The sequence below is a fragment of the Alexandromys fortis genome, unplaced genomic scaffold (genome assembly GCF_014885135.2).
Source record: "Alexandromys fortis isolate MF-2015 unplaced genomic scaffold, M_Fortis_MF-2015_v1.1 scaffold_86, whole genome shotgun sequence".
NCBI lineage: Eukaryota > Metazoa > Chordata > Mammalia > Rodentia > Cricetidae > Alexandromys > Alexandromys fortis.
The window spans coordinates 4,666,576-4,690,876 of NW_026067965.1; the positions used below are offsets into that span (position 1 = coordinate 4,666,576).

A 24,301-nucleotide genomic window follows, 5' to 3' on the forward strand; every position below is an offset into this window, starting at 1 on the left:
AGAAGCAGGGCAGAGCTCAGACTCTCCTAGTCTCCCCCTGTCTGCAGGTGCCCGCCCTGTGGATGGTGAGCTTAGAAATGTACCCCAAAGCTGCCCCATCCTGTTCCCCTGGGTTGGATTTTTTATCCACCTTCCTTAGGCTCAGGAAATGGCCACAGGTTTCTTATCTCCTTCCAGGGAACAAGGACCTTCCCTGTGGGAGGGACTGATTTTTTTTTAATGGAGTAGACCCCCAATACCTTCTCTGCCTGGCTTAACCCCTACCTAGCATGGCACAGAGTCTCCAGGACAGTACCAGCTACCACTATGCTCTGGGGAAAGGGAAAAGGCCCTGTTGGTGGAGTCTGACTCTGGGCCAGGTAAGGGATGAAGGGGACAATGCTCACGGTCTGTGCAGGTGATTCGAGGTTCTTCCCAGTGCCCACTGGGCTGGCACCGGATGGTGGGCACATGACGCTGGACAAAGCCCTCCGTACACTGGTACCGCACCAGCGAGCTGATCTCATACCGGTCCTTCTTCTGCCCGAGGGTCCTGGCGTTCTCCACCACTGGGGGGTCTCCACAGGCCACTGAGGGACAAATGCCTTTTAGGAAGGGGTCTCACGAGGTCGTCTGTGACGGCCCACATAGGCAGAGACAAGGTTAGCCCAGAGCCCAAGGCATGATGAGGAAGGGATCAGACTGTTCTTCCCAGTGCTGAACATGGACTACTGGGTGTGGTGGGGCAGGGGGTGGGGGGAGCGGGGAGATGCAGGCATTCAGTTCTAACATTCCTCTGTGGCACTGGGAGGCAGAAAGGGATTGAAAGGTGGCCTTGAACAATGATGAGATAAAAAGGAGGGATTAAGGTGGGGCAAGAGGACCTTCTGGTGCGAAGTCTCTCGCTTTTTTTTTTTAAATATTTATTTATTTAGTTATTTATTTATTTATTATGTATACAATATTCTGTGTGTATGCCTGAAGGCCAGAAGAGGGCGCCAGACTCTTTACAGATGGTTGTGAGCCACCATGTGGTTGCTGGGAATTGAACTCAGGACCTTTGGAAGAGCAGGCAATGCTCTTAACCACTGAGCCATCTCTCCAGCCCCTGTCTCTCGCTTCTTTATGAAAATGTGCAAAGCTGGAAAGTGGGGCCCAAAGGAGTTCTGGGGACACAGGCCATGAGTAGGAGCAGGAGGCTGGGCCCCTTTAAGCATTGTGATACCACGGCCTTAAAGTTGAAGACTCCAGGCCTGGTAACTCTGACTCTGTGACTAGCATATTTTGGAGCTCCAAAGAAAGGGTAGTCCACCCAGGGGCCATTATGGATGACTTTCTGTTGCTGACATCGGGAGGATCCTGTCCTCTAGCCCATGACTGTCACCCTCTCTTTGTCCCCTGTGAAAGGTTTCCAGGGGTCAGCTTGTTCTTGCCATTGGCTCTGTGATGCTGGTGCCGAGAGAGGCCCTCGCATCAGCACCCACAAGCTTCTTGAGGATGCTCTGATAGTCTCCGGTAGTCAGGAGACAAGAGAACTGCCCCCAGGTCACAAGGCAAGGGGCTCCCTTGCAGCTGAAGGGCTTATTGCCCTCTGGAGACCTCCCCCCAATCCCTTCTTACCGGTGCCCTTTTTACATGTGAAGGGCAGCTGGTAATTGCAGGGGACATCATTCCATTCGCCCTTCTCATGCCAGATCATCACGACACAGTCCTCTCCAGTGGCAAAGAAATTGTCAGGCTGGTTGGGACGCCACTTCTCAAATTGCTGTGGGCAGGAGAGGCAAAACGGTAAGGGGCAGACAGAAGCGGTGTGGCTCAGCTTGACCCCCACTTCCTTCCCGATCAGTTCCCTCCCCTATTCTTCTTTTTCTTCCACCCAACATCTTGGTTGTAAGGCAGCAGCAAAGGGTGCTGGGAATCTATCTGATTATCTGATCAGGATCATCCTAGATGCTATGGGTCCCAGGTTAGGGAACTGGTTACATTGCCTGACTCTGATCTTTCTAGGATCTCATAACCCCCAAGGATCCAGGCTTCCCTGGTGGGCAATCCTCAGTCTGTTCATTTCTGACCTGTAAGACCCTTTTCAAGACCCTCTTCACTGACCTGTAGCTGACTGCCCATTCTGTCCATTTGATCTCTATTTTATGCCTCGAGTAGACACTAGACCTTTGCATATAAGGAAACTCTTTTCTTTTTTAATTTATTCTTTTATTGAGCTCTACATTTTTCTCTGTTCCCCTCCTTGCCTCTCCCCTCCCCTTCAACCCTCTCCCAAGGTCCCCAATGCTCCCAATATACCCAGGAGATCTTGTCTTTTTTCTACGAGGAAACTCTCTTAAATGTCATCTACCCTTCATGGTGGCTTGCTGTCAAATTTTTTTCCATTTCCTTAGGGCCCCTTCTCACATCACATGACTTCCCTCACCAAGTCCACCCAGCCCCAGGCTGCTCTCCAGAGGCAGAGAGGAAAGAGATACAATCCCTTCCTACAGAGTTCCCGACTGCCAGGCCCCTGCTCAGTGAGTTTGCAGGAGACTTGAATGCAGGCTGTTCTTGGGGGTCTTTATCCCACTTCATATTCTCTGGCAACTCACCAGGGAATGTCCGTCAGACCAGCGGAAGTCCCCTTCGATGGTCCTGTCATTCAGACCTATCCACTGGTAGTCTTGAGCATTTTCTGGAAAAGGGAAGATAGGTTTGCACCTCATGTTGGATGCCCTGGGAGGTCCGGGGACTGGAACTCATAGAAAGGGAAGAGTGTGGCAGAAGGAAGCAAGCGGCTCCTAGGCGCCTGCCACTGGCTTCTGAGGACCTTGCGAGGGTCTCAGGACATGCCTGTTTGTGGTATACGTTAGGACACCTCCTCGGTCTGGCAAGGGCAGGTGATAGCTGCAGGGTTAGCCTGGGCTATCTCTGTCTGGCAGGATCTGTCCTGGGTCAGCTGGGGTTGCTGGTTCCAGTGATCTGTACCTTCTCTGAGGGAACTGTGGGAGCATTTGACCCTCTTCTTTCAGCTCTCTGCCCTGCAATGCATCCAATCTGCACCCCCTTTCCTATGTCCCTTCTTCCCTTATCCTCCCCTCCTTTCCTGCAGCACTAGACCTTGTACATGGCAAGGTAAGCACTGTCCACCGAACTATGACCTCAATCCCCAGTCTGCTCATTTCTGACCCAGAAGGCCCTCTGCTTCCCTTAGCCTCTGCCACACTCACTGTTGACAAACTCCTGTTCCTCCGGCGTGACGATGCTGCTCAGATGTGACTGCTGCTCTCGACACCGTCTCTCGGCATCCACCCAGGTCTCACGGTCAGGGAAGTGGCGGTAACAGTGGCCCTGGAACTTGGTCCATCCCTCCTCGCATTGTTCCTGGTCTGTAACACAGGTCAGGGATGTGAAGAGGGGGGCAAGGCCAGAGGGGTGTGTGCTCACTGCCGGCCTTGTGGCAGGGACTTCTATGTTCAGTCCAGCTGACAGGCTGTGCCCTGGAGGGGGGCAACAGGCCCAGTGAGACAGAGGCTCAGGCAGGACGCCAGTACCATCTGACTCTTGGAAGCCTCCACAGACATGCCACCTGAAAAGAGATCTTTTCTTTCCCTGATGTAGCACCCTGACCCCAGGAATCAGTCTCTTGGGGGCCCAAAGCTCACTCTTATTTGGGCCCCCAAAACCCAAACCTTTGGATCTAAGCTGGCTGCCATTGTTATTATTATTACTTTAATTCTAATTATCATATGCATTGCTGGGATGAAGCGGGGGGGGGGGGGCTTCTGCATGCTAGACAAGTGTTTCTGCCCCAGGTCCCTGAGCTGGCTCTAGCAGAACACACCATGTCTTCCTCTTAAAGAGCTACATGCCAACTGGAGGTTGGTCTGTGACCCAGGGCCCTGTCTTATATTTTTGTCTCACATTTTAGTGACAGCCAAGAAAGGAGAAGCAGGTGCTGTGTGCTGGAGGGAGGCCTAGTTTGGAGTCTTGGAATAGTCTTCAGGGACGGGGGAGGGGGGCACAGACATGTTGGAACCAGCTCATCAAGCCTGGGAGAGGGGATCGTGAGCTAACTGCCTTTGGTGGCAGCACGGGGATGAGGGTAGCTCGGCTCAGGTGGAAGGGTTTGTACCTCAGGGCTGGAAAGAAGCCTCCAGCCAGGACTCCCTCTCCTCTGTGAGAGCCAGTAACTAAACAACTGGTCCATGGAGCTTTGGACAGAGGGAAGCTTACATTTTTCCTTTTGCATTTCTCTGCCTAGAGCCTCTGTGTGGACGGGAGGACCCTGGAGTTGCCAGAGATATCTCAGGATGTGTGGCTTCAATAGTTTGGCTGGTCTAGGAAGGCGGGGGGAATTTCCCTGAGGGGAAGGAGTCTTCCTTGGGCTAAGGGGAGCTTGGCAAGGCTCGGAAGTGAAAAGAGGAAAGGAAGGCCAGTAGCTAGAGAAGAAAGAAGCGGAGTAGAGGCCAGGAGGGAGAGGGCCCTCTGGCTACCGGTGCCCTCCACAAGAGAGGAGATAAAGGTCTGGAAAGAGGTCAAGGAAGCCTCAGGATGCTTGGCACTGAGACAAAGGCACCATCCCTGGGCCTGTGTACCAGTCCCTGGGCCACTTCAGAACCTGAGGACTAAACTGGGCAGGTAGGCTCAGAGAGGGTGGGAGCTTGGCCTGGCTGGGGAGGACCATGCCAGTGGAGGTTGTGAGGATAAGACAGACTTCTAAAGAGGCGGGACAAAGTGATGACACCAGAGACAAGGCATAAGATCCCATGGGACATTGCATTCCAGGTTGCAACCAAGTCTTGCCTTGCTGGACACTCGGGCCTGGGGCCCAGTTGGGTGGCTCTGGGACCACTTTCCTGGTCTATCAGGATGTCGCAACAGTCTCCCTTTCCAAGAGAAGTTCCTGAGCTGTTGTATGTGGATGTTCCAGACCTTTCTCCCCTGTGGTATCCTGGAGGGAAAATCTTTGTGCTTTCTATTCCCGCCTAGCTGGGACCCCATGCATCTGACTTCTTGGGGGTGTATGAGGGAAGTCAGGAGGCCAGAGGGAAGATGAATGTCCCAGCCTCTTACTACAGAAACCTTCAGTGCCCTCATCAGCATGTGCCCTGGTCTATGCTGCCAAGGAATGAGCAATTCTTGTTACCTCCCCACACTGTTCAGACTCAAAGGGAGATTTCCCAGGAGTGTCTGTTACTTTCTGGAAGTTTCTCTAACAAGAGTTCACTGAAAAGGGTTCTGAGCCCGTGTACACTTCCAGTCATTGCTACCAGCATCCTGAAGCCTCAGGCCTCTTTTTCTGAGTTGGGAAGGGCTTGAGACCCGAGGGGCTGGCAGGAGCCCATAGGCACCATCAGTGAGAATGCTGGGGGTCAGCCGGGTTCTGCCTCGGACCCCTGGCCCACTGGTGCAGAGCAGAGGTGTTGGCAAGACTCATGCGAGGAAACTCAGCTCCTGTGCCTCGCAACGAGACTGCTCTGTGGACTAGCCTTCTGCTGTGTACAAGGGAGCAAGAAAGGGAGTGTGGGCCAGGGTAGCATTCAGAGGGGAGCTGCCACAGTGTGACAGAGAGAGGATGGCATGCACGGTCCCTGTTCATGCATGATTGGAGCATACTGGCGACACGGTCCTCTCAGGTAGACCACCCATGCCAAGAGAAGAGGAGGAAGACAGCTTGGTTAGCACAGCGTTGTGGCTCCCCAGGGACACGGAAAGGACACGAAAGTCCCACAGAGAACACAGCAAGGTAGACAGTGCCCACGAACGTGCTGAGAAGATCCATGGTCACCAGTAGAGCGAGAACCCACTGCCTCTACTCATCCTTTTCTTCACGACCGATGCACAGAATCAGCTGTGTTGTCCTAGTGGGGACCCATGCACTGAGCTCTGTGGTCGCATCAGCAAGACCGCGAGCCCTGGAAAAGGTTAGTGTGTGCCCAGCTCCCTGAGCCCCGGTTTCCAAAGTGTACATCTCTCCTGCGGTCAGATCAGCCAACATTTCAGAGGTGGGTTCCCAAAGGGGAAAGAGCAAGAACAAGCGATGAAAATTGGGGGACAGACTTCTCAGCTGTGTCCCCCAGAATGGCGCTCGGGGCAGACCTGGGGGCTCCAGTCCAGGCCTGGAACCTGTGGTTAGAGAGGAGGGTGAGGAAGGAGGAGTGAGTGCAGCCGTTAGTAACGTTAGCTGAAGCCGAGAAGGCCCTACCGATCTCACACAGGTCCCCTCCGTAGCTGGGAAGGCATAAGCATGTGAAATTTTCGATGGCGTCCACGCAGGTGGCTCCATTCAGACAAGGGCTTGAGAGGCACTCATCAATGTCTGCAAGAAACCAAGGGCCACCATTAGGACCTCTGCTGGCAATTCACAAGCACCAAGGCTTTAGTGTGAGTGGCCAGCCCTGCAGCTCTCCAGAGGCTGGGAGGGGCCTGGCTGGATTTCCTGAGAACTGTTGCTGCTGCTGCTGCTGCTGCTGCGGCCGCCATCTTGGACTGCTGAGCCAACAATCCCGACAGTTTTCTTTGGATGTTTGGGATTCTTGATGGGCAAACTTGGAGCCTTGGAACTAGTTTTTCAGGTTGGAGAGACCTGGTACTTCTGTGGCCAAATGCCTTTTTTAAGGCCGAGAATGGAGCTCTTCCACGATACCTTCTCTCATGAATATTTTGAGGAGTTGGAGGCCAGAACTGGCCGTGGACACAGTGGTAGGCAAAGAAATTGGAAGTGACGTTCTTAAAGCTTGGTGAGAAGTCTTGCTTCTCCTGGCTTCTTCCTCTATAGTTGTGAGATAAAGAAAGGAGAGCAAACCCGTGTTCTAGAAAGAGTCATCTAGAAGTGGTCTGACGGGTATACAGCCCTAAGGAAATGGCCATATGGGACTTTTGCAGGAGACTCATTAGATTTCCAGGGTTGTAGATAGTGTCTTTGTTTTCAGTAAGTAAGATTCAAGGGTATTTATGAAAATGAAACCAGAGTCCTTCTTGTGGGCTAGAGAATAAAACCCCACCCAACATTTCCCCTGCGACCTCCTTCCAGCTCAAAGCCTCCAAAGGTGGGCCTCTTCAGTGAGTCATAAGTTCTAGATGGGCACCCATCTGGCTAGCAAGGGAAGCTGGCTCGGTGAGTGGCTGGCGAGATGCTCAGTTAGAGGCTAGCTGCAGATCCATCACCAGCCCGAACTTTAGTCAGGTGCCCAGACCCCTCTGTCTCAGCTGCTCTTCTTCCCTTCTCTTTCGGCTCCAAAACATTCTTTGCAAGATTCAAATTTGTAAATCCGTGACCTTTGCCTCAACTTATCATCAGTTAGACAAAGTGAGAACTGAAATTCTCCGGATTGTTGTTTTCATAAGGTAACTTTGGAGCTGGCCTTGAACACGTGTTCCGAAGGGTGACCTTGAACTTCTGAATCTCCAGTCTCCACTTCCTGAGTTCTGAAATTGTAGGAGCATCACCGTGTCAGGTTTATGTGATGCTGGTGATCCAACCCAGGGCTTTGAACATTTTCCAGGCATGCACTCTGTCAGCTGGGCTACATCTCCAGCCTGGAAGAGGCTAATTCTTGGTACATGCAAATTATGTTTACTTGAGATCCAGGATCCAGCGGGCTGCTGATGCATGGTCTCCTTGGGATTAGCAGATCTTTGACTTCAGAGCAGAGCTTTAACTCATCCAAGAACTTAAGTCTTGCTGCCTATAATAGCAATCTAGACCTTTATGTTAATCCTGTGCTAGGATGGTCAATGCACCTGCCTCTGGATCTTCAGGCTCTGAATTGTCTTGGCCAAGTCTATGCCATCTGTGGCCCAAGAATCCCTGGTTCTCACGTACCTTGCTCAACCCATGTTGCCCCTCTTCTCCACATCTTTGGCTTCTCTTCTCTTCGTACAAAGTTCTTAGTTTCGTTTCAAGAAGCACACACCATGGATTAGAAAACTCACAGTTCCCAGCAACCCCCAAATGCATGGAGGAACTGACTGAAATCCCGGCATGCACTTGGTTTCCCGGCATGCACCAGGATTCCCAGCAGCAGCAGTAGCAGCAATAGGTCAGGTCAGTGGGCATAGTGGAAGCTGGGGGGCGGCTCTCCTGATTCAGGAAAGCTAGTGGTGTTCTCTTTTGTCCATTGGCTTCGTTACGGGAGATGAGAAGCACTAGGGCAAGGGGGGTTAAGCAAACGGAGGCGCTAAAGCAGTTGTACAGAGCAGGGATGGGGTGGCCTCAGGGTAAAAGAGCCAGAAATCAACTCTTGGGTCCTTGGCTGGATCATGAGATAAACGGCAGGAACAGCCTGGTGGAGGCCAGGCCAGGTAGCTTCCAGCTGTCTCAGAAGCTTACAGAGGGCTCTCATCTGGCCCAGGATACAGGAAGTAGTGTTGTTTTCCTTCTGTGTTTGGTCAGGGTAGGAAGCTAGAGAGCTGTTTCAGGGACTTGGACACCAAGATGAAGAAGAGCTACAGTCCTGAGAACTGTACTGTGACGGGTACTTCAGAGAGGCCAACGAGCCTCTGCGGCAATGGGAGAGGTGAGCACTCTCTCTCTTCTTGCGAGAGCCATTCTGGACCTGGCTACACAGCTCTTTCTGTGCCAGGTATTTGGGCATCTACTGGTTACTGGGACTAAGAGAAGTAGTTGAGACCTTCTAGGGGTTTCTGGACAAGACAGTAGCAGGTGTTGGGAGGGATGGCCCTGGGTGATGGCAGCCTTAATGGAAGAAGAGAGGAAGTGAGGGGACCAACGTCCGGTAAGACTGGATGTTGTGGATCCCCCTTTTCCACAGGGTTCCCAAAGTGTGGTGGTGTGGACACTATTTGGCCTCTGGTGGCAGGGAGACGAGTGAAATGGGTTGCCCACATTGGAAAGGCTCGGAGACGAATTGAGAGAGATGGAGGAGAGGCAGGATACGAAACAGGAAGCTGAGTCTCTGCCCCAAGTGAAGGGAGCCCTGGCTCCTGGACTGCCACCATCTTGTTACCAGTAATGTTTCCTTTCCCAGGAACTTGTGTGTGGCCACTGGGTAGGGGCAGGGCACTGTGTGCTTCTTGAGCAAGGCCTCCAAGCAATGTCTCTAACTTGGGAAAGGCAAGAACTCCTAGTAACATCTGAAGGAGACAGGCTTGCAAATCCTTTCGTGTCTAACTCAGACATGCCAAGCTTCTGCTGCTTTGAGTTGGTCTCATCTAGGTTTGGCCTAAATCAGAGTTCATGATCCAAGTGAACAAGATATATATATATATCATGGAAAATGCTGAAGGGAGAGTGACAGCAGGTGGTTTTCCTCAAGTGATAACTGAATGATTTATCACTCAACAAACAAAACCCCTGTGATACCCATGGCACTCTTTAAGATACTCAGTGCATAGCCTGTATAGTCGCAGTGGAGGGCCCTGGACATAGCTTTTCGGAGACAAGGAAGGAGATTTCTCAAGTACAGACAAAAAAGAATTCTGACCGTAATAAATACTTTTAGACTTTGATTTTCTGGTTGGGCATCTCACACACAGAAGAGAGAAGGATGATAGAAGTCTATCTATCAGTCTCCATTTGCACTATAGAAGAGTGGGCTTTACATTTAAAAGTAGGCTATTAGTATCCGTACATTTCAAGTCTTCTATAGTTTAAAAGTTGATTTTTTAAAAGTTTTTTTAAAAATTTATTATGTGTACAGTGCTCTGCCTGCATATATGCCTGCAGGCCAGAAGAGGATGTTAGATCTCATTACAGCACTGACTGCTCTCCCAGAGGACCAGGGTTCAATTCCCAGCACCTAAAGCTCACATCTGTCTGTAACTCCAATGCCAGGGGATCCATCATCTTTACACAGATGTACATGCAGACAAAACACGAACATAAAATAAAAATAAATAAATTATTATATGAACTTGTTTATAGACAGAATACTAAGCAAGGTGACAGTCATTACTGAATGTTTTCTGTTAGAACTGTACACCACTATGCCCAACTGAGGTCACAAGTGCTTGTGACTTTTGCAGGTTGGAAGGAGTTGTTGAGAATGGGGTGACCAGGTATAGAGGGATTTGGCCACATAGTCATTAGGGCCTTAAGGAAATATTGTCCCCTGGACAGTAAGAAAAGCCTACACTTTCTGTTCTGTGAGTGGAAGAGTGGGTAGACAGCTGTCTACTGTTTATACACACATATATTTAGCTTGTATGTGCCAAGTATGAAGCATGTTCACTATATGTGAGGGTATACTAAACAGCGAGGTGTCAAGCATACAGAATCTTTTGTGTTTGATGTAAAGGCTGCTGAGGCTTGAGTCCTGGCCGTCAGGTAAATCTAGGTAGTTAGGTTGCCCTAGGATTCATTTCTCCATTTTGAGTGTTTCTCAGGAATAAAGCCCCTTTATGAGAGCCCCTGCCTTAGTAGGGAGAGGCCAGGGACAAGGACACTGGGGAAGAGACTTAAGCCAAGAGTGTGGGTTTGAAGAACTTGCTGTTGAAGAGATAAGATGAGAAGCAGGTGGATACGATGGCAGGTGGAATCTGAGAATCTCATTTTGGGGAGCTACCTCCAATCAGGTGATCTCCACTTACTTTCCTTGCCCACTCACCAACTCTTGGCCCATGGCAAAAGGTAGGTAGAGCAGCTAGGACAGTGGTTCTCAACCTGTGGGTTGTGACCCCTTGTGGGGGGTCGAACAATTCTTCACAGGGGTCACCCAAGGATTTACAATTCCTAACAGTAGCAAAATTACAGTTATGAAGTAGCAATGAAATAAGTTTATGGTTGGGGGAGTCGCCAACATGAGACACTGTATTGAAGGGTCGCAGCATTAGGAAGGGTGAGAACCACTGCTCTAAGGTGATGGGAGGCCATGGGAAATATGCCACTGGTCACAGCTGCAAATTTCTAAGTTGATGGGCATGAAGAGGACCTAGATCCCACCCAAACCCAGAGGGCTACAGGAGTTCTTCTGGTGGGGTTTGCTTTTATGATGAGAGACAGCTCCCATCAGGAATGCTACACCAAGGCAGAGGAGTGTCTGCTCAACTGATACTCACTCCAAGTTCAACATTTCTTTGAAGTCTGTCGGTTTGCTAATTTGTTTGATATGTGTGTATGTGTTGTATGTATGTGTTCATGTGGGTATGTGCATACATGTGCATGCATGCATGAACTTGAATGGTAGAAGCCAGAGGCTGATGGTGTCTTCCTCTATGGCCCATCAAATTACTTTTTAAGACAAGGGTCTCTCATTGACCCTGGAACTTACCGATTTGGCTAGACTAGCTGGCTTGCTGGCTAGTGAGATCTAGGGACCCTCTTGTGATATCCCCCTTGGCCAGGGCTGGAGGTAAGATGGGTACCACTGTACCCCGGTTTTTTACATGGGTCTTAGGGATCTGAACTCAAGTTCTCATGATTGTACGGCAAGTTCTTCACTGACTAAACCATTTCCTCGGTCCTAGAAATCTAATTTTACCTTTAGAATACTTTTGGATTCTACTCACAAGACAACTGATGGCTTCATGGAAGACTACTCACCAAGGGTATTGCTGAACTTGACTTTTTCTCATAATCTCTCAGATGCTCCAGAAAGATGAGTTGTGTTTAATGTATGCCGCCTTTTTCTTCTTTTTTTAATAATTTATTTAACTTTATTTTATGTGCATTGGTGTAAAGGTGTCAGATCCCCTGAAACTGGGGTTACAGACAGTTGTGAGCTGCCATGTGGGTACTGGGAATTGAACTCGGGTCCTCTGGAAGAGTAGCCAGTGCTCTTGACCACCGAGCCATCTCTCCAGTCCTAACATATGCCTTCTATTCCTGTCTCTGACTACCTCTTCTTCCCAGCTGACCTTGGGCAGCTTCTGCACGAGTCCCCCTCTGGAGACTGCAGGAGTCAGTTTGTCTAGTACCTGTCTGTACCCTCACAGCTAAGGAGAGCTTCCCTGTGTGTGTGCCAGTGTGGCCAGTGGTTCGCACGCACGTTTCCAGTCCCTGGGCCATAGGGCTCCTCTATACAGAACCTAGAGGATGAGTGAATATCAAGAACCCAGTTGCCTGGAGACCAGAACAGCCTCTGAGCCCTCACAGCCGGGGGATGTGGTCCTCCAAGTCCTTGAGGAGGGCTTTGAGTCAGCTCACCTGTGGCTACTCTGCCTTCCTGTACATTCAGGCCCTAACGTGTGGGGTGCTTTTTATCTGACGGTGAAAACTGTCCCTACCCGGTGGGAGGAACAAGGTGTCCCCAAGGCTAGGGATCCTGGAGCTTGGAGCCTGGGAGGGGGAGGAGGAGGTGAAGTACGGTGACAGCACAGGGAGTCTTGGGGGACTGGGGTGGGACAGGACCACAGCCTAAAGTCAGGACAGAGCCAAAGTGAGACTTCCCAGTCCCTTAGACTGTGGCAGCTTTACCCCCATTTAAAACACATATTCAGGGCTGGAGAGATGGCTCAGTGGTTAAGAGCATTGCCTGCTCTGCCAAAGGTCCTGAGTTCAATTCCCAGCAACCACATGGTGGCTCACAACCATCTGTAATGAGATCTGGTGCCCTCTTCTGGCCTGCAGACGTACAGACAGAATATTGTATGCATAATAAATAAATATTAAAAAAAAACACATATTCGGACATAAATGCCACCAGCAGATCTACTCTGTCATCTCATGCTCACGTGGGGACAGGTATGATGATTTCTATCACTGCCTAAGTAGGTACGCTCTCCCTGTGCAGAGCACAGACGGTGGAGCCCACCGCCCAGGAATGCCAGCTAACCCCAACGGAAATAAGTCCGCTCTTCTCCACAAATTCCTGCTGTGAGCGTGGCAGGAAGCTCGGTCTTGTATCCTTGTCTCACATCTGTATCCTCTCTGGCACTGTTCTTGCTTCATGGATAAGGCTCAGAGGGGTGCAGAGTATTCTCTGGCACTGCCCGGCTGACCTTTGAACTTTACAGGTACTACCCCTCCTTCCGGATTAAACTTGCTCACACCCCAAACACAGTTAAAGGGAAAGCAACCACAAACATACCTGCAGCAGCTGCCTCTGTTTCCCCTGACCCTTCTGGAGAAGAGGGGGTGGGGTCTTCTGTCAGGGAGATGCTTGTTTCTGCTGCTTGGGTCTCCTCTCCTGAGTATGAGGGGATCGGGGATTCGATTTCTTGATGCCTCTCTGCAGGGCTCTGGGTAGGCTGGGCCCCCTCGGACTCTGGGAGGGTGGTGCTGATGACAGCAGTCAGCTCTGAGGTGTGACCAGACCATTCTCCACTGACTTCAGTCCTGTCTCCCGAAGACGCGGGAGTGGCAGAAGGCATGCCTGAAGTGTCTGTGTCTACAGTGGAGGTAGTGGGAGATTCTCCACTCACTTCCGGAGCAGCAGACCCCTCCCTGGTGCCTTCGTGAAAGGTCCATGAGGTGCTGCTCACCTCTGCACCTGAGGTTGTGGCCTCCAGATCTGCTGCAGGGAAGGCAGAGGTGATTTCCTGTGGATCTGGGAACCCAGACAGTTCACTGCTGGCCTCAGGGGCAGCGGATACTCCTGCTCCAGCCTCAGGGTAAGCTGATGACTCACTGCTTGCTTCTGAGGCCGATGCTTCTATCCCAGACCCAGGGGAGTCTGTCACAGCTCCATCAAGGTCCTCAGATGCCGAGGCTTCCCCACTGGCCTCAAAAACCCCGGGAGTATGTGTCACAGAAGGCCCCTGGCCAAGTTCCTGGGGAACGGTCGGTTCCGTCACACCCTCCACTAACTCTGACGTAATTAGAGTGACTTCCGGAAGTCCTGAGGTTTCCCCACTGCCCGTTGTGCTAGCTATGGATTCTCCACTTATGTCAGTGCTGCCAGAAAAGTCCCCACTAAAATATGGAGAGCTTGGGGGCTCCATGCTGGGTTCCAGCCCAGACTGCAGTGTGCTTAGGTCCAAAGACCCAGAAAGGTCCCCTGACATGTCTGGTGTTCCAGAATGGGTACCACTGAGTTCCAAGACGCCTGAAGGCCCTTCTCCAGCTTCTTGAGCAGTTGGAGCCTGGGTTATAGATTCCACCAAAGTTCTGTCTACAAGAGACACAGTAGGGAAACCTGAAGCAAGTCCACTGCCCTCATATGCTCCCGAGGGCAAGCTGCTCCCAGTCTCAACTCCAGAGAATTCTCCACTGACCTCAGCTACTCCGCTCGGGAGGCCACTGAATTCTGGAGCTGAGGATGGGAGGCCACTGGAATCGATTGCTCCAGAAGACTGTCCACTGACATCTACTGTCCCAGATGTGCCAGACAGATCCGTCTCCCCTGAAGGGAGGCCGCTGAGTTCCATAGACCCTAAGCCCTCTTCTTCTTTAAGTGTAGTAGGGGTCGTCACTTCAACAAGACTGGCGTCCACAAATGTAATGCCAGAAGAGTCCCCACTGCCACTCATGGTGCCAGAAACCAGGTCGGAGGTACTGGGTGTTGTTCCGCTGAACACTGGAGACCCTGAGGGCTGCCCACTGAGATCTGGAAGCCCGGAGGTTTCTCCACTCACAAAAGGTATGCCAGAGGGCTGGCCACTGCCAAAGAGCGCTTCAGACCCTTCTCCACTGACATCTGGTTGTCCAGAGGACAGTCCGCTAAGCTCAGTCACTACAGACATTCCACTGGTGTCAGGGATCCCTGACGTCTGCCCACTGGTGTCAGGGATCCCTGACGGCTGCCCACTGGTGTCAGGGATCCCTGACGGCTGCCCACTGACTTCAAGAATCCCAAATGTTCCCTCACTGACGCCATGAGACCCAAATGGCTGTCCACTAGCATCAAAAAATCCAGATGTTTCTCCACTGACATCAGGAGACCCGGATACTTGGCCACTGAGTTCAGTTCCTGAAGGGAGACCACTAATGTCCCCACTACTGTCCACCTCACCGAAGGGTAGCCCTGATACTTCTCCTGCACCACTGATGCCAATGGTTCCCCTTCCTTCCAGTTCACTGGCGGTGGTGGCTGTGACCACTTCCACTAAGGTACTGTCCACTAGGGAGACAGTTGGGAATCCGGATGGAAGTCCACTGAAGTCAGGCAGGCCAGAGGATGGGCCACTTCCAATGTCTACTCCAGAATATTCACCACTAAATCCAGAGGGAAGGCCACTTGCTTCTGGAGTTTGGCCACTTCCTAGAGTTCCAGAAGGTAGCTTGTCAAGGTCCAGGGCTCCAGAAGCAGAACCTACCAAATCTTTTTCAGAAGGCAACCCACCAAGGTCCTCAATTCCAGACGCTGAGGTCTCTAGGCCTTCTTTTCCAGAAGGAAGCCCACTAAGGTCCTCACCTACCCCAGAAGCAGAGGTCTCTAGATTCTCTCTTCCAGAAGGAGGCTCAGTAACACCTACTCCTGAGGCAGAAGTCTCCAGGCCTTCCCTGGTAGAAAGATCAAGATCCTCCACTCCAGATGCAGAAGTTTCTAGACCGTCTCCTCCAGAAGGGAGGCCTTCTACTCCAGAAGCAGAAGTTTCTATAGAATCTCCACCAGAAGGAATCCCACTGATATAGCCTCCAGAGATGGAAGTTTCTAGATCTTCTGCTTCAGTAGGAAGCACACTGATGTCCTCTACTCCAGAGGCAGAAGTCTCTAGACCTTCTGCTTCAGTAGGGAGCACATGAACATCCTCTACTCCAGAGGCAGAAGTTTCTACACCTCCTGTTCCAGAAGGAAGTCCACTAACATCCTCTACTCCAGAGGCAGAAGTCTCTAGACCTCCTGTTCCAGAAGGAAGTCCACTAACATCCTCTACTCCAGAGGCAGAAGTCTCTAGACCTCCTGTTCCAGAAGGAAGCCCACTGATGTCCTCCACTCCAGAGGCAGAAGTCTCTAGACCTCCTGTTCCAGAAAGAAGCCCACTAACATCCTCCACTCCAGAGGCAGAAGTCTCTAGACCCTCTCTTTCAGTAGGAAGCTGGGTGACATCCTCTGTACCAGAAGCAGATGTTTCTAGACTTTCTTCTCCCGAGGGAAGTCCACTCAGATCTCCCACTCCAGAAGCAGAAGTTTCTAGACCTTCTCCTCCAGTAGGAAGTACACTGATGTGCTCTATTCCAGAGGTAGTTGTTTCTGGATGTCCAGAAGGAAATCCACTGATGTCCTCCACTCCAGAAGCAGATGTTTCTAGACCTTCTCTTCCAGTAGGAATCCCACTGATATCCTCTACACCAGAGGTGGAAGTTTCTAGACCGTCTCCCCCAGAAGGAAGCCTGCTGGTATCTTCTGCTCCAGAAGCAGATGCTTCTATCATTTCACTTCCAGAAGGCAGCCCACTAAGGTCTCCTGTTCCAGAGGCAGAACCTTCTAGGCCCTCCCCTCGAGAGGGCAGCCTGCCAACTGTAGGAGTCCAGGACCGCTCCACTCCTTCTCTATCCCCTGAGGCCAATCCACTTTCTACTGGCAGGCCTGAGCTCACTGTGGGGCTGAGGCCACTGGAGTCAAGGTCACCAGAGGGAAGTCCACTTTCACTGGTCCCTGATGGCTGCCCACTGGAGCCAAGGTGTCCCGAAGCTTCTCCGCTGCCTGTGAAGTCACCGCTGAGGTCAGGTGCCCCTGATGCCTCCCCAGAACCTGGCAGCTCTGTCCCACGTGGCGTTGCAGGTGATGCTGTATATGACTCTTCGGAGGTGGAAGGCACTCCTGGGGCAGAGGGCTCTTCAGTGGCAGAGGGGATTTCAGTGTGGTCCTCTGCAGCTGGGGTGGTGGGAGGGATCCCTGAAGGAAAGAAGGCAGCCAAGGTGAAGTGTGAAATGGTGAACTCCTCTCGTTTCAAAGTCACACATGAGTCTGAACGCCTCCCTCCCACAAAACACATCTTCCAAGAGTGCAGGCACAGGACAGACGACCGCTAAGGGATATGTTTAAGTGTCCTGGCAAAGGAGGTAGAAAGGAGAAGGAGGAATGAAGGAAGAAAAGACAGGAGAAGGAGGGAAAAGGGAAGGAAGGAAAAAGGAAGGGTAGGTTGTTGGGGAATGTTATTTTCAGGCATGTGACTCTTGTTTACACTGCATTTGCTTAACCCTGTGGAGCTGTGTTACTGTGCTTGTCTAAAACACGTGATGGTCCTAAGAAAGAAATGAATGGCAATAGCAGGGCAGGAGCAAGGATAGGAGGGGCTGGCAGACAGGAGAACTAGAAGGAGAACTAAGAACAGGGAGCAAGAGAACAAGGGCATCAGGGACCAGCTACCCAGCTACACACGGCAAGCCACAGAGAAAGAAGTCAAGAAAGGTATACAAAAACCAAGAAAGGGGGCTGGAGAAATGGCTCAGAGGTTAAGAGCACTGGCTGCTCTTCCAGAGGTCCTGAGTTCAATTCCCAGCAACCACATGGTGGTTCACAACCATCTATAATGGGATCTGGTGCCCTCTTCTGGCAGAACACTGTATACTTAATAAATAAAGTCTTTTAAAAAAATCTTAAAAAAAAAAAAACAAACCCGTGAAAGATAAAAGCCCAGGGGCAAAAGGTAGTCAGGATATTTAAGTTAAGAAAAGCTGGCAAGAAACAAGCCAAGCTTAAGGCCAGTCAGTCATAACTAAGAATAAGTTTCCATGTGATTTATTTTGGAGCTGGGTGGCAGGCCCCTCAAAGAGCCAGAAGAGTAAAGCATCCCACAACAGCAGGTGAATAGCTAAAAGGAGGAGAGTGACATGGGAAGCTCCCTCTATACCCCCAGGGTCACAGGCTATATGAACTGTGCTTTGTGGGACTCTAAGGGCCACCATCTACACTACCCACTGGACGTGGGGGCCACCACTGAAGAAAACCAAGTCCCCCCCTCAAATGCTTCCATATTATTCCTTATATCTAACTCATGGTTTTCAGTGTGGTCCCTGGGCTACCATCCTCAGCATATCCTGAGTATTTTGGTCAACAAGCAAATCAAGTCCCTAATCCAGCCCTCTGTTGATAGAGAAGCAGGGTGTTTAAGCTTAGGGGGTGTTTTCCCTAGCCCTCCCAGTGAAGATGGTGTTGTTGGAGTGGGGGAAACCCATCTCCAGGTCAAGAGGGCCAGGGGGTGCCCTGTATAAAGATGCCTTCATTTCCAAGCTGAGGTGCCTATGAGTACAGAGGTTCTGAGGAGTAGAGAAGATCAAAACAGCCTTGCCATTTTAAATATGGTTACATCTCCCTCCCGTCTTATTTTTGTGGGTATTTTTCAAAACAGCTTATATCTGGGTTTGGTTGTGCAGACCTGTATGTTATCCAGGCTACTAAGGAGGCCGAGGTAGGAGGATTCCAAGCTGGAGACCTACCTGGGGTGTACAGTGAGTTCAAGGCTGCCCATCAGACTCCCAACCTTGTTCGGGCATTCCATCACAGGTAGGTGTGTGGGTTTAGTGTGCACGGCTTCAGGCCATGTTCCAGAGCCCCGCTATACCCACCTGGCAGCGGGGATGTACCCACTGGGGTGTAGGCTGGTTCCCATTCCGTCTGCTTTTCGGACTCAGTGGTGAAATATGGCCCTGCTGTTGTCTCCGACCCCAGTGGCACAGCATTCACGGCGGGCCCCACCCGAGTGACGATCCGGTCCTCTACGTCAGAGGGTGATGTGGGCATGCCACCTTCTCCTCCTCCTGGAGAGGGCACCACGGACACACCTGAAGGAGATGTGGGAGGTGAATGCCTGCCTTTGACAGGCGTTCATTCCTGCTAGGCCCTTCAGGAACAGAGAAGCAAGGACAGCCCTGAGGTAAACCTGGCCAGTACAAGAGCCTTGCTGACTAGCCGCAACCTGGGAATCAGCAAGACAGCAGTTTGTGATTTGTATCTAGTGTATAATGTCACTATGTATCCTCTGTCCCCAAAAGCTTAGGACAGAGTGGCCTGGGATGTCTCTCTCCAGTCTATTGTATATGCTGGACCTAAATAAAACCTTTACATTTAAAACAGATTTTACCTTAATAAAGACGAGCTTCATCTAACAGGTGGGCACTTGTCATGTGACTCGCCCAAGGTCAATGGCATAGAAGTACCAGGGTCAATCTTCCCGTTCAAGATCTAACACGGTACCGCCCACCTCGAAGCTAGGCTCTGAGTGTGCCAGTTCCTGATGAACAGGGGGCTCATCTTTAAATGTCACACAGCTATCATGGCATTTGCGGTGGGCAGGGTGATGGCAGGATTCATTGATAAGGGTTAACTTCTGATTGGGGAGAAGTCCCCAACCTGGAGGGGGCCAGGAAGGAACCAGAACGTCTCTACAGGGTAAAGAGAGGTTTAAAGCCAGGCATTGTGGCATGTGCCTTTAATCTCAGCACTTGGGGGGCAGAGGCAGGCAGATCTCCATGAGTTCAAGGCCAGCCTAGTCTATGGAGCAAATTCCAGGCCAGCCAAGGCAACTTAATGAGACCCTGTCTTAAACAGACAAATAAACAACCAAAAAAAAAAAAAAAGACCTTTGAGTCCCCTGAAGGTCTGGAGTGGGTGGTGGGAGTTACAGTTAGAATTGACTGGGAATGGTTGCTGCTCTGTGGCCCACTGTAAAGACCTAGTCCAGGACAATGGCAACAGGAAGTTGAGGCAGGAGGATCAGGAGTTCAAGACCAACCTTGGCAACAATGAGACCCTTTCTAAAAATACACAAAATAAGTTACAAGGTGTCCCCAGAAGCCTGGGAAAGTTGGAAGCCATCAGTTTTATCCCTTTAGCTAAAAACAGTTCTGGAAGACTGACGAGACAGCTCAGTGGTTACGAATGTGTGTTCCATTTGCAGAGGACCTGAGTTTGGATCCCAGCAGCCATGGCAGCAGCTCCCAGCTGTCTGAACTCCTCCTCTGTGCATATACCCACTCCCCATACACAATCAAAAATGATAAAAAATACATCTTCAAATCTAAGATAATTCTGGATTCACAAGAAGTCGCAAGGACACTCAGCTTTGATGGGCTATGTCGAAAACGGGTGGTCTGCAATCTCCATTCTGGTGGGTTCATCATTACCCTATATAGATGCTATGAGACTTCAACCAATCAGAGCCCAGCATATCATTCTCAAGCGTCTAACTGGTAATGATGGCTTGTTGGGAACAGCGAGAGCCCAGATCCTGAATTTCTTGTAAACAACTTGTTTTCCCCTGATCTGAGTGCCTACAGCTGCTCTGAGCACGAGATCTTCAGGAGTTCCTGAGTATCAATTAAGAGAGTGGTTTCTGGTGGGTTTGGCTGGGGCGTGGCTATCTCTATATAATCTGCCCCTGAACACAATAAAGGGGGCATTCTTGGGGAATTCAAGGATGACCCGTGTCGCTGTCTCTCCGTCTGTGTGTGTCTGTGTATTTTAACCCCCAGCCCCCTTGCCCGAAGCTCGCGAACTGGGTGCTAGTGCACCGAGCGCAGACGGGGGCACGGTGTGCAGCAATGGCTGATGCTATACCGGTAGTGCCTACACAGTGTGTGTCAATTTATAGGTGGCTGGAGTCTGACAAAGGACACCAGGATTATTTGATTAAACTCATTACAAAAACATTTACGAGAAGAGAATTGGACAATAATATGCAAATTAAAACAATATGTAACATTATGCATAAACCCATTTGGAGGGTTTCACATATACTACTCCAATTAGCACTTGTATTTGTATGCAACTTCCTTTGAAGTAGAGACCATTTTGTTACTATTTATAGAGGAAGGCATAAGTAAGCCCTCCCCCCCTCCCCCCGCAGGCAGATGGGGGTGACTATGGTACCTCGGAAGCAGAAGGCATGGTGCCTAGACAACGGGTCTGGAAGGCCGGTCTGGTTGGGGTAGAGGTAGACAGTTCTCACGCCTGGTTTGTCCCCACCACAGGCAGGCCGAGGGGTGACGATGGGGTATCGGAGGCTGCCATCTGCCAGCCAGCCAGCATAGCACTTGTCCAGGCCGTGGCTCCAGGCAGCATAGAGCTGGCCAGTAGAGGCCAAGGTGGCATTTTGGGCTTCACAGAAGGCCTGCGCTTCCTGGAAAGTGAACTGTTCAAGGCGTGTGACGAAGAAGACTTCCCCTGGGGACAGAGACAATGGCAGCGTGATGGTTCATGCGTGTCGTCAGAAAAGTTCTGTTCCCACGGCCTTGGGGCAGAACTCCCGGCTCCCTACCAAACTCACCGGGGCAGCTCACCCACCTATGTGACACACACTCCTATAGATCCCCACTCAGTCACACCCCCAAGGCTACACACCCCTTAGATCTCTTGGAATCCTGGACAATAGAGATCATAGGCTCCACTTTGTACTGAGTGGGATTTTTCTGGGACTTGGGACATCTCTTGCTAAAAAAGATAGAGTTAAGTTGGACTGAGCTAGCCAGTCTACATGGAACTGGCTTCTACCCCTTCTTATTTAGGTGCTCTAGTCCTAGGCACCCTTCCCTTGACTGATAGAGAAGGCTCAGTCTACCCAAACCCCCAAGCACACTTTGCTCCCTGATCCCTCATAGCCCGGTGACTAACTCACATTCCTCTGGGGTCTCGGCACCCACATATCAGCCAGGACCCTATCTGGCTCAGGGAGCTCGCATCTACCCAGCCTTGGTTTGACCAGGCTCTTGTGACAAATCTCAGTTCACACTCAGAAAACCCCCGAATGTGGGTCTAAAGTGGCCGTGGTATACAGATGGGGGAGCCAAGGCTTACAGAGGCTGAGTGGCCATGTTTAAACTTTCCTAGAATGTGGTCAGGTTTCCATTTGGGTTCAGTGGGCTGGTGACATTCATGGAGGTGTGTGGTTGAATAAGCTTGGCCAATGCTGAGTTAGAGTTAAAGGGATCTGGGGTTCTCATAGCCTCTGAGTTCATGGCCGTTGGGACTCTACGATGCGTAGGGTGTGTCTAACATCTGTTTACTAGAAATCAATCAATGTGGTCACACTACAACTTGGCGGGGAGAAGACATGAGCCTTTGGTGGGGAGACAGCACTTGAATTGAGAGAGGAGAGGACTGGGCCTCTTTTCCACCTGGAAAGCTGTGGGGGGAGGGGCAGGCCTGGGTGGGTGGTGACAATTCTACCCATCTTTTGTGACTCTTCCCTAGGCCCTGCTTGTCTGCCAATGCGAATGTAGTAACGTGGCCTGTACCCTCAAGCTTGTCCACGTAGCAGTAGACATCATAGGTTTCTGATGAGGGCCGCGTGCCGTAGGTCCTGACTCCGGGGCTGCTGTCCTTGTCACCCACACACGGGGTCCGTGGACTCACAATGGGGTATCTGTGAAAGAGGATGGGAAGGGGGTGAGGGCCCGTCCTGAGGCTAGAAAAGGTGCATCTTGGGTCATGTTTGTGTGTCGAGTCTCTTTTGCACCTGGAGGACTTTGGAAGAGAATCCCTTACAGAAGAGGCACTCTGTCAAGCTGCTGGGTGTAAGGGTGCTGGGAGGGGGTCCCTAGAGGCCTCTTCTGTCTGTCTCTTGACGCGGCATAAGCACAGTCCCTGCCATCATCTTCCAGAAAATGTCTTGATTTAGGGGCGTGTGCAGAATTTAGGAAACTCTACAGTCCCTAGTGACTTCACGAAGCTACAAAGCACTGGGTGTTGTGTCAGGCTGGGGCTTCTCAGTTGGGGCTGGGAATGGTAGGCTTGTCCTTTACCTGACGGTCTGGTCCTGCAGCCAACCGGCATCACACTGCTCATAGCCTGCCTCATAAGCAGCCTGGAGCTGCTCCGGCGAGGCCATGACGGCCCCGGTGCGCAGGCAAGCCTGCTGTGCCTCCTCGAATGTCAGGGAGTACCTGGTGGAGCCCGGGCGATAGTGGAATACAACCCCTGGGTGGCGAGGAGAGGAGAGAAAGAAACAGAGGGTAAGGTTGATGCTCGTGGGGTCTGTTCTTGGCTTGGCTCCTCCATTTGGGCAAAATGGATAGATCCGGGCAATTCCACCTGAAGTTCCAGTGGGTGGTGTCATGAGTAGATGGCAGCGTCCATCTGTCTGTCTCAGGTAGGGGACACCATCAAGACCCTTTAGGAAGGCTACACCAGAATGCTCTTCCTATTTGTAGGTTTGCATTCAGGGGCTGTGCTGAGGGGCATCCCTGTCCCCTAAGGATATTTCCTGAGCGCAGAGAACACCATCTGCCAAGCCCAAGGGGCATGAGTGCTTCCCAGAAAGAACCAGATAACGACATCAGGCTTTTCTTCTTCTTCTTGAGATAGTCTCGCTATATGAACCAGACTGACCTTGAACTCACAACTCTTCTGGTGCTGAGATTACAGAAGTATACTAGCATCCTTGGTCTCTAGAACAGGCTTTGTGAGCCATGCGATATCTGCTACAATTGCTCAACTCAGCCACAACTGTCCTGAATTAGCCATAGACCAAGTCTTAAACACGCGGATATGGCTTTGATCTAACCATCCTTTCTTTGTGAACACTGAAACTGGAAACTTACATAATTTTCATGTATCAAAAACTATCTTTCTCCTTTTGACTCCCCCTTCCTTGATTATTTAGGAACGGAGAGGCATTCTTCGTTCACAGGCTACCTAGGAGCAGCAGCCTTCAGCCTGCCCACTAAACTTTGTAGCTTTTTATCCTGGTGGGAGGACAAGGGCAGGTGAGGTGGGGTCACCCAGAGCAGCATTTATCACGTTTTATCTGTTTTGTTTTGAACCAGGTGGCGCTGGCATCTGCCTCGATATACACTTTGGTTTCCACAGGTGACTGAGTCAATCCTTTGTGGTTCCAAGAGTGGACATAACTGCCCGGCTTGTCCCCCAGAAGCGTACTTACCTCCTGGCAAGCGGGGCTGGCCAGGGACTTCAGCTGCGCCCGGGGCAAGGGTCACTTGCACCACCAGGTCCTCACTGGTGAAGGCCGTGGCAGAGCCCAGCCCAGGTGTGGTTTCCTCGGGAAAGCCCCAGGGCCTGCTGGCTTCCTCAGTTCTCTCCCCAGCCTCGGGGAAGGCTGTGGCCCTCACATCAGGGACAAGGGTAAGGGCCTCCTCTGGCTCTGAGATAGTGGGGGGCACGTCGAAGAAGGGCTTCGCAGTGAGGATCACAGTGCCCCGGGCTTCTCCCTCCGTAATATTTCTGGGCAGGGGCAGCTCCAGGTCTGGCCAGGTCACCGTCTGGATGGTGATGTCATCTTCACCACCCACCCCGAAGAAGTTTTCTGGGATGTCTACAAAGTCTTCACCTGGCACAGGATGCAAAGACGAGCTTTAGTGATCAGCTTGGGGCTATTTCGAAAAAACGAGAGCTGAATGTACCCCATGTCCTCCTCCTCAGCTGGAGCCGGGCACTTGGCCCTGCCTACCACAAAGACCTTAGGTTCGGGGCTCCTTCATATCATCAGGGTGGTTCCAGAACCTCCCAAAGATGCCAAACTCTTCGAACGCTGGAGTCCCTTATATAACCTATGTACCTCTGCCGGAATCTTATGTCCTCTTTTGGTTTCTTCT

The 24,301-nt window shown here is 51.2% G+C and overlaps 1 protein-coding gene across 1 annotated transcript in view; it reads right to left on the reverse strand.

Annotated features, from left to right (window-relative positions):
• Positions 1-24,301, reverse strand: part of Acan (aggrecan) — a 59,175-nt gene that overhangs the window by 584 nt on the left and 34,290 nt on the right. Inside the window, exons 7-19 of the mRNA XM_050154027.1 lie at positions 23,632-24,036; positions 22,493-22,667; positions 21,986-22,113; positions 20,622-20,915; positions 18,320-18,535; positions 15,708-16,646; positions 14,606-15,527; positions 12,957-14,554; positions 6,173-6,286; positions 3,195-3,353; positions 2,577-2,659; positions 1,600-1,744; positions 387-569 (exon numbers count right to left, since the gene is read on the reverse strand). Coding sequence (XP_050009984.1) covers positions 387-569; positions 1,600-1,744; positions 2,577-2,659; positions 3,195-3,353; positions 6,173-6,286; positions 12,957-14,554; positions 14,606-15,527; positions 15,708-16,646; positions 18,320-18,535; positions 20,622-20,915; positions 21,986-22,113; positions 22,493-22,667; positions 23,632-24,036 — 5,361 coding nt within the window. The remainder of the gene's footprint in view (positions 1-386; positions 570-1,599; positions 1,745-2,576; positions 2,660-3,194; positions 3,354-6,172; positions 6,287-12,956; positions 14,555-14,605; positions 15,528-15,707; positions 16,647-18,319; positions 18,536-20,621; positions 20,916-21,985; positions 22,114-22,492; positions 22,668-23,631; positions 24,037-24,301) is intronic.